This window comes from Silene latifolia, chromosome 2 (assembly GCF_048544455.1).
Source record: "Silene latifolia isolate original U9 population chromosome 2, ASM4854445v1, whole genome shotgun sequence".
Lineage (NCBI taxonomy): Eukaryota > Viridiplantae > Streptophyta > Magnoliopsida > Caryophyllales > Caryophyllaceae > Silene > Silene latifolia.
Genome location: NC_133527.1, coordinates 40,793,449 through 40,803,209, shown reverse-complemented (window position 1 = coordinate 40,803,209; position 9,761 = coordinate 40,793,449). Strand labels below are relative to the sequence as shown.

At 38.8% G+C, this 9,761-nt stretch overlaps 4 protein-coding genes across 4 annotated transcripts; 1 reads left to right on the top strand and 3 right to left on the bottom strand.

The window, feature by feature from the left end:
- Positions 1 to 111: 111 nt before the first annotated feature.
- On the bottom strand, positions 112 to 1,704 carry LOC141642640 (uncharacterized). The gene is made up of 4 exons (XM_074451494.1): positions 1,493 to 1,704; positions 1,346 to 1,405; positions 716 to 1,059; positions 112 to 590 (listed from the first exon to the last, which is right to left on the bottom strand). The coding sequence occupies exons 1-3, from the start codon at positions 1,648 to 1,650 to the stop codon at positions 930 to 932; spliced, it is 348 nt and encodes a 115-aa protein (XP_074307595.1). The 5' UTR covers positions 1,651 to 1,704; the 3' UTR covers positions 112 to 590; positions 716 to 929.
- Positions 351 to 796, bottom strand: LOC141640217 (transcription factor ILR3-like). Its single transcript, XM_074449087.1, has 2 exons — positions 716 to 796; positions 351 to 590 (listed from the first exon to the last, which is right to left on the bottom strand). The coding sequence occupies exons 1-2, from the start codon at positions 794 to 796 to the stop codon at positions 351 to 353; spliced, it is 321 nt and encodes a 106-aa protein (XP_074305188.1).
- A 4,531-nt stretch (positions 1,705 to 6,235) lies between the features above and the next one.
- On the top strand, positions 6,236 to 7,457 carry LOC141642638 (protein DESIGUAL 2-like). Its single transcript, XM_074451493.1, has 3 exons — positions 6,236 to 6,646; positions 6,719 to 6,924; positions 7,013 to 7,457. Exons 1-3 carry the CDS (start codon positions 6,533 to 6,535, stop codon positions 7,260 to 7,262), a joined length of 570 nt encoding a protein of 189 aa, XP_074307594.1. The 5' UTR covers positions 6,236 to 6,532; the 3' UTR covers positions 7,263 to 7,457.
- A 440-nt stretch (positions 7,458 to 7,897) lies between these two features.
- On the bottom strand, positions 7,898 to 8,248 carry LOC141640201 (oxygen-evolving enhancer protein 3, chloroplastic-like). The gene has a single exon (XM_074449086.1). It carries the CDS (start codon positions 8,246 to 8,248, stop codon positions 7,898 to 7,900), a length of 351 nt encoding a protein of 116 aa, XP_074305187.1.
- Positions 8,249 to 9,761: the final 1,513 nt, after the last annotated feature.

The window sequence follows — 9,761 nt, the reverse complement described above, 5'->3', positions numbered from 1 at the left end:
TAAAGGCTTAATCACACTTGTAAACGTAACTCCCTTTCTTTTATGTTTTAGACTTGAACACACCATATGAAATCCTAAAAGTGTCAACCTACATATTGTCTTCATTTCGACATATGAGGTCAAGATGTTTTCTGCATCAAAATTTCTATGGAAGAACAAGAGGTAAAACATATTTGAAATGCAATTTATTAAACATTAATATTTGATGATGTTTAGTATTGTTAACAGCAAGCCTAAAATTCCAAGGAGTAATATCGAGGAAATTACAATTTAGGAAATAAGACGCTATCCTTAACCCATACATATTGTCTTCATTTCGACATATGAAGTTTGCTACTTTGCTTTATAACTTAAGCGACCGGAGGATTGTGAGCATGATCTTTAGAGGTATTGAGAGAAGTGTGTGCTGGGAAATTCCACATAGGAACAGCAGGGTAACTGAATACAGGCATCAGTTTAGGGACGACATATGGAGTTGGAGGGAGCTTCATGCTATGATGAGGAATTCCTAGTGTTTTGATACGCTGTTCTATATGATCTTTCTTCTCCTTTAACCTTAGTTTTTTAGAGCGAAGTTTATTCTTCTCCGCCTGCAACAAGAGTCACTAAGTTTATTAGGTAGAAGCCTAGAAGGGAACTGAATTAGAGCTCGAGTTTGATTTTTGTTGAGTTGGGTCAGCGTTTGCCAGCATTAAACTGAATGAAGAACAAGCACCTTTAATTCATTGGTTGTCTGTTTGAGCTCTACATTCTGGCTCTTTAGAGTGTTAATTTCGTCATGTAGCATTTTCACCATTCGAGCAGCGTCAATCAGTATGGTAGCTTTGTCCAACTTGGGTGGTCTTCCAGGCTCCAAAATAGCACTTAATTCAAGAAACCTAGTGACATGAGGAGAACAAAATCAATGATAAAATGAAAGGGTATCGTTGTCACGTCAGTTTATACAGATGATGCATGATGATAGCTATATTGGCATGCCTTTCATTTACATGATCCCTTCGTAATTTCTCACGGCATGCTTTGGAGCTAGACGATGCACACGATGATCCACCTCGAACCCTACAGTTTAATGGTTAACAAATTGTTAGCTGATGACAGTGGAACCAAGATGATTCAGAGTCAGTATTATAGCATGTTTCAGAAAGCTTTGTTTGCTAAAATGACTTATGGATGACCCGATTTTGTCATGGACTCATGGGTCATCCGTAAACAGACACTTTTGGCTGTTTTTATCACAAGAAAAAAGGCTGCCTACTGCGTACATCCGACCCCTCATTATATCAGCACTGGTAGGAGTATTAAAGGTATGGGGATAACAATGGTGATGCTGTCAATGTATCAGTACCTTTTCTGAAAACAATTGTCCAAACCATCCGAGGTTCCACAGGAGTCTTTAGAGCTCTTACTGCAGGAAGAAAGCTATCAGAAAAGGTATCATAGAACAAATTGTTTGAAGCTGAAACACCAGTAAATGTTGTAATACAAAACAAACCAAAGAGAATTTGGGGTGACAAAAGGATCATCAGTAGGGACTGGCCACAGAATTGAAAAATCGAGGTAGAAAGCATCACAACAGGTTGCAGGAATGTCTTCCAGAAGACAGCAAGCCCAGTTAGTAGCCAACTCTTTTTCTTCCGGGTCACCCATCATTAAAGGAACTTACTAATATGATTTTACGCCGGATGAATCGTATTTGGTGTTGTAACGGAGGCGTCCCGTTACCCAAACAGTTAATTGATAAGGCGATAAGAACAATAAATAACGAATGTAAATAAAGTTGACACAAAGATTCACGTGGTTCACCAGTAAAATAACTGGCTACGTCCACCTTGCGAGGAGATCAAATTTCACTATTGTGGAGAAAATAGTACAACAGTAGACCGGTACACACGCGCTCAATATGAGCCAAAAGTATACCCTATTCTACCAACAAATATAGTAGTCTCAAAGGAACAAAAGAGACTACCCAATAAGACGAAGGACAAATAATCTTGAGGCCTACCAAGATCTGAACAAACTCCTCCGATCTTCAAAGACAGACGAACACCAATAATAGAGCCCGGCCCGGAATAAACTGAGATTTCTTCTTCAGAAGGAACCTCACAAATTGACCATCTTTATTGTGCTCTCAAATCTCTCTCTTAATTTTAACCTAGAATAAAATTTGGGTCTTTATATACTTATTCCACCCAAGATAAAATATCTAGACTAAATAAAGAATAAACTAATAGGAAATTAAATACTTAATTTCCTAATTAATGCAAATCGCCTAAAACTCCCGTATAACAAAAACTAGGAAATTCCTAGTGGGACCTACACCCACTAAATTTCCAAGAAACAAAACACAAAGCGTTGACTTCCGCTAGCACATTTACCCGACGAAAACCAACTTCACGTTACACAGCAATTCATGCGACTCGCACGTGACACGGCTTCATCTTCCGTTAGCTTATTCGTCTTTGACACAAATTCAAGGCACAAATTCCTAATAAATCTCCACCTTGACTTGAATTATTCAAACACGAACCCAATCAAGAACCAAACCCCAAATCAGCTTCAATAGAGTCGATCCTCAAATCACTACCTGTCCCGGTAGTCTCCACTTTGACTTGAACACAACTCCCAAAACGGACAAACGAACCAAGTGTGCAACAAATGTGACCAATATACGAAGTACCCAATGTAGTAAGCTGAAAAACTACCAATTGTACTAAGTAGCCAACATATCTTCATACCAATAGGAAGGCCAAACGCAGCAAACTCCGAAGAGGACAAAAGCTACCAAAACGCCAACACAAATATATGAGATACCAAACGTCACTAAGATGGAACGGTGTACCAAAACAACACACACAAGACTCCAAAACAAAATCTCCACCAAACTACATGGTTAAATGTACCGTCGTACCAAACTGTCCAAAAAGAACACAAACGCCATGAACAAAACAAATGTCTCACTTGAGTATACTAGGTGTCATGACCACCACGAAAATGCCTACACCAAGGCAACAAAACTCAAGTCGAAACCAAACAAAAACAACATTCTAAGCGAGCACAAATTACCTCCATCAAGGTACAAATTGTTAGACAAGATAGTCCAACCCAAAAGCTCCAAAGAATAAACTCCCGTCGAAGTTTCAAATGACCCCTTATGAGGTCCCAAACGGCTCTCTTTCAAGAGCCACAACAGCTCTCCACACGAGCCCAAACCGCCCCACCTCTTGGGGCGCAGACCGCCTCATTGAGGCGAAGAGACAAAAGTAGATAGCTTGTCTTGAGAACCCCGTAGCTTGACTGTGCACCGGAATAGACTCCACCTTCATCAACAACACTACCATTCTCACTAAAGCTATCCAAACCCGAATTATCCAGAATATCACCAAGTGACCCAAGTGACCCAAACTGGATGTGCTTCAAAGTATCATTCACATATCCAAGTTGCATATGCCCCAACTTAGACTCGAGAGAGACAAAGAACGATTACCGATGCTCCAACAAATCGACAAAGGCCTTGAAGGACATAAACAGTTCCTTCCTTAACACCTCTCCAAGCAACAGAAGAACCCTTACCAACGCACAATGATCCACCATCACCTTGAAAACTGTAGCCCTGATCAACTAACATTCCAAGTGATACAAGATTTCTCTTCAAACGTGGAACATGCCTAACACCTTCTAGAAAGATAACAACACCATCACATGTCCTAACCCTAATAGTACCAACTCCAAGCACCTCACAAATAGACCCGTCACCCATAGCAACATTAGCCCCATGCGAAGCTTCATAAGAAGTAAACCATTCCCTAAAAGGACACATATGATAAACGCATCCCGTGTCCAAAATCCAATTATCCGAAGAACGTGGAACAACATCAACAACGAGAGCATAATCTTCCTCAGAATCGTATTTAGCAACCTTTTGTGCAACAGCAGAAACACCAGCTTCCTTCAACTTAGGACACTGATTTTTCCAATGACCGGGTTCCTTGCAGTAATTGCAGACATTCTTACGAGGACCCTTAGACTTTGCCCTTATTAGAACCCTCTGAATTCACAACAAGTCCTACAGGACTACTGTCTACAACACCACCAGACGCTACTCGGCGCAAATCCCTAGTGTGAAGCGCTGACCTCACTTCCTCTAGGGTCAAAGAATCTTTACCAACAACAAATGACTCCACAAAAGTCTCAAACGAATTTGGCAAAGAAACTAACAAAATCAAGGCAGCATCCTCATCATCTACCTTAACATCTAAATTACGAAGATCAAGTAAAATAGAGTTAAGACGGTCTAGATGGTCCTTGAGAGACGTACCTTCTTGCATACGAAGACCAAACAAACGCTGCTTAAGAAGCAACTTGTTGGTTAGAGTCTTTGTCATATACAAAGATTCCAACTTCAACCACAAACCTATAGCAGTTTCCTCATCGGCAACCTCAACCATAACATGATCAGCTAAACATAACAGAATTAAAGAATGAGCCTTCTCCTCCAAGACTACATCTGCATCTGTCTTTGGCGTCTTTCTTTGCATCGACGAACTACTACTGAATTTGCCTTTGAGATAACGGACCGGGCGCCTTCTTTGTCTAAGCAAAGCTCTCATCTTTAACTGCCACAGCCCAAAACTATTTCTCCCAGTGAACTTTTCAACATTCAAAACATTCGTAGACGACATCTTTTCACCTGAAAATCAAGAAACCCAAATAACGCCTAAAACACAACTAACGCGGAAGCAGATCCCAAATCAAAACCTTAGCTCTGGTGCCAATTGTTGTAACGGAGGCGTCCCGTTACCCAAACAGTTAATTGATAAGGCGATAAGAACAATAAATAACGAATGTAAATAAAGTTGACACAAAGATTTACGTGGTTCACCAAGAAAATAACGCTACGTCCACCTTGCGAGGAGATCAAATTTCACTATTGTGGAGAAAATAGTACAACAGTAGACCGGTACACACGCGCTCAATATGAGCCAAAAGTATACCCTATTCTACCAACAAATATAGTAGTCTCAAAGGAACAAAAGAGACTACCCAATAAGACGAAGGACAAATAATCTTGAGGCCTACCAAGATCTGAACAAACTCCTCCGATCTTCAAAGACAGACGAACACCTATAATAGAGCCCGGAATAAACTGAGTTTTCTTCTTCAGAACGAACCTCACAAATTGACCTCTTTATTGTCTTTCTCAAATCTCTCTCTTAATTTTAACCTAGAATAAAATTTGGGTCTTTATATACTTATTCCACCCAAGATAAAATATCTAGACTAAATAAAGAATAAACTAATAGGAAATTAAATACTTAATTTCCTAATTAATGCAAATCGCCTAAAACTCCCGTATAACAAAAACTAGGAAATTCCTAGTGGGACCTACACCCACTAAATTTCCAAGAAACAAAACACAAAGCGTTGACTTCCGCTAGCACATTTACCCGACGAAAACCAACTTCATGTTACACAGCAATTCATGCGACTCGCACGTGACACGGTTTCATCTTCCGTTAGCTTATTCGTCTTCGACACAAATTCAAGGCACAAATTCCTAACATTTGGGAACAATATTAGTAGTGTCAGAAAAGTGTGTAAAAAGAGTGGAGTGCGTTGAAGTTGAGGCTTTTGGGAGGGACATATCTATGTACTGTTAACTCATCTTATGCAATGAAATCAATACACCACCTTGGATGGAACAAACTGACAGTGATTGCATAAACCCGTTCTACCCGAATCATTTTCTCATTAGATTATTCAAGTTAGACATGCGGACATGTCATTCGGGTCAGGTTAGGATTGGATTATTTCGGTTGCAGTACCACCAGTAACGTTAGGCCATTTTGGGTCACTTCAGATTAGAACCATATCGGTTTGTGTATACTTTAGAATGTTGTGGGTTCGGGTGGGATAAGTCATAGCATCGTCATCGAGTTCATTTCAATTACTAAACTAGAATCTTTTCTAACACCTGTACATCATTTGTGAGAACATATATATACTCATATTCTTATATTCTATTTCGAGTTTGAGCCCCATTGAGCTGCATATCAATAAATGAGTGTTTTTATATATAAGAGGTTTGTCTCACATTTTAAGACGGTTTCACACACTAATTTTTCAGAAGAAGAAAACACACATTACATGCTGTTGATACCCTGCTTTCCTTGCTCTCCATGCCAAGAATCCAAAACCATTAAAAACATACACAATGAAAGAATGGATGAATATGCAAACTTGGAATAAAGCAAAAATTGAGAAGACAAAAGAGCCTTTTACAGTTGCAGAATTTCCATTTCTCAACAAACACCTAATCAATCATCAAACTTTTCTTTCACCTAAATTCAGAAAATGAAGATGGCCTACTTTTTCCTCAATCTTGATTCTATATTCTCTACTTCTTATCAAAGACTCTATACTTGTGACTTCCAACCTTATAAAAGTGCACACCCATCTCCGCCTACAGTATCTGTAATCAATCAAACAGTGCTCAATCATAACTATAACCTCCATCAATCCGCCGTAAGCAATAATGGCAAGATTCAGCATGGCGAATAAAATCGGTCCTCTAGTCTGTCTCTTCCTCATGGTCATGGACATTGTGGCTGGAATACTAGCTATTCAAGCTCAAGTGGCTCAAAACAAGGTAATCAATCCCCCTTTCCCTGCTTATTAATCATATGTCTTTATATGAGACTAACTGAACAGAACTATGCAGGAAAAGTACATGCGAGTGTGGATTTTTGAGTGTAGGGAGCCGAGCTATGACGCTTACAGGCTTGGACTGGCGGCTTCTATACTACTAGCATTAGCTCATGTCTTTGCCAATGTGCTTGGCGGGTGTGTCTGCATACGATCAGCGGAAGACTGGGAGAGATCATCTTCTAACAGACAAATTGCCGGGGGTTCCCTCATCTTCTCTTGGTACCACATTTTCACTATATCTTTTCAACAGTTTCCATATTCTCAAGTCTAAGGAACATGATATTTATTCCAATGTGGTACATTGCAGGATCATACTATTCATTGCCTTCCCAATGCTCGTACTAGGGACAGTCTCAAACTCGCAATCAAGACAATCATGCGGATTCTCACACAAGCACTTGTTCGTCATAGGTGGGATTTTGTGCTTTATTCATGGATTGTTCCTTGTGGCTTATTATGTCGGATCTACAGCAGCCACGGCCGAAGAGGATAGAATATACAAGCAACAAAGACCTACTGGTCCTTACCCTCTTCCCACATCCTCTCTTCCTGCTTGACATACTCCATTTTATTATCCTCTGTATTTTCCGATGAACCATTATCGAGATCAGCATAAATTCTTTTTAGTTAATGAAATGATGATTCAGTGCCTTAAAATTGTAATTCTATTCAAATTTACGCAAAACTTTACATATTCATTGTTTTTGGGTGAATATTATCAAGGCATTAGCCAAGAGGCTACACACAGTAAAGCCGTAGAGCTCAAATTAGAAAACAATGAAACATTAAAAACAACACATTATAGCAACCATTTTTTCCAAATTTCCTTATTGCTCATTCAAAAACACTTTCTGTTGTTAATAGAGGGGGTAAGTAAATGGTGAATTAGGTTCTGCTGTAGCACCTGCCATACTGTGATTGGTCAGAAAATTTCCAAAAAGATTGTGACAGACCGATACAGACCCAGAAAATGTTCTCATAGTCAATACTTGGTCTGAGTTTACATCTACAAAGTGCTAATTATGAATATTATGAAGTCGAAATATAGTTATGGAAAACATGACATGCTTAGTCCAAAGACGAAAAAGTAGCTGGACAGGAAAATCTACTCAAACTGCAGATGCTGTCAGGAAAATTTACCCCTGAGCTCTTGGAGAGAGATCTTTAGATGACAGATTGAGGTAAAAGCCAGTCAAATGATAGTAAAAATGGGGTAAAAATAGTATAATTCTCGATATGACTGAGCACTATGGAGACTATCAGGCATCAGTCGAGGAGGCCGATCTGGAATTTGCTCTGCCACAGTGACAAGGGTTTGAATACAAGGACCAGAAATGACTCCAGCTACAATCATGCCCAACACAGCACGGCGGCTATTCTCTCTAGTCTGCGCTGAAACTTGCTGGCCTCTAACGATCAGTCCTGTCCTAGGGAAGTCTACCCCGGTGGTGTTCAGTGTGGCAAAGCGGAATGAGCCACTTAGCTGAAGGCTCCCTTCAAAGACAGGTTGGGATGAGCCATGTAAACCTGACATTGATGCCATTGTTTGAGTCATGTGTTGCCTTTAGATTGCTTTATGCTGGTCTACACCTTATCTAGTGTATAATATGAGGTTAATTAACAAGTGGCTGATAAGTGATATCTCTTCGGGAGAATTTTGATTTTTGAATGCACTAATTCCCACTACATTCTTATGAGTTATGAGTCATATAAGTTGCAAAAAGATTGTAGACTACAATCTTATTCATTAGTTACTTGATCATCCTCACCGAAAATATAATACTCCCTCCTATTCTAGATAATTCTCCCTATTCATGGGGGCACTAAAATTAAGGAGAGAGATTAAAATAAGGTAAAGTATTATAGTGGGGTTTGGTAATTGGAGAGTGTTGGTGATTTAAGTGTCATCGTGCCGTTTAAGTATAATTGGATATCGTGGTAGAATCATACGGAAACTCGTAACGTTACAATATGAATCGGGAGTGTGGAGTACATGTTCATATATAAACAATTATTGAGTTAACGGGATGTACGGAAAAAGCGGAAAAAGAAATAAATGGTTATAGAATTGGTTAATGCACCAATTAATGAACAAATGGTTAAATTGGTCAGTGAACAAAATTGTCCGACTAATCATGCATACATCTTTCGAAAATGTCAAACAGTGGCAATTCGAAATATAAGCATTTATTTAATTCAATGAATGTTTTCCGCACCAAAAGTTGTCGGTCTTGAATAGGTACGTGCCTTTTCATAGATAATTCGTATCATGTATATTGCCCCTTATAAATATAAGGAGTTTGTGAAAGAAAAAGATATACAACAAAAATTTCAGATTTCTACTCTCTACAAATCAAACAAAAACATTAAAGTTCTTCTTTGTTTTTTAGCCTAAAAATCAAAGGGACTTTGTAGTTTTATCCTACGATTGATTTCGCGGTCTCCCTAAGGCAAGTAAGGGGCGAAATACTTTCTAAGGAGAGCAGTCACTTGCGACTCTACAATTATCCAAGCACTAATTTCTTTCATACACAAAATTATTATTTCATACATTATTATCCGACCGTCTCAATCTAGCATTCTTAGAAAGTATTTGTGAAAATAGTGTGTGTATGCCATGGATGATATGAAGGGAAAAAGCAAGTTTGAAATACTAAAGAAATTTGAAGGAATTGATTTTCGTAGATGGCAGAAAAAGATGCACTTCAAACTTTCCCATCTAAAAGTAGCATATGTAATTACTACTCCGTGTCCTCCGGAACCTAAGATGATCGAGCTATCGATGCACTCCGTAGGAAGGCAAAATGGGAAAATGACGATTATATATGTTGAGGACATATATTGAATGGGATGTCAAACGCTCTTTTTGATATGTATCAACATGTTGAATCTTCTACTCTACTTTGGGATCAATTGGAAAAAAGGTATATGGATGAAGATGCCACAAGTAGCAAGTTTTTGGTAAGTCGTTTTATGAATTATAAGATGATCGATTCCGTTCCGTGTCGGAACAATTTAATGAATTAATTCATATAATTAATCGATTTTCTCAATAT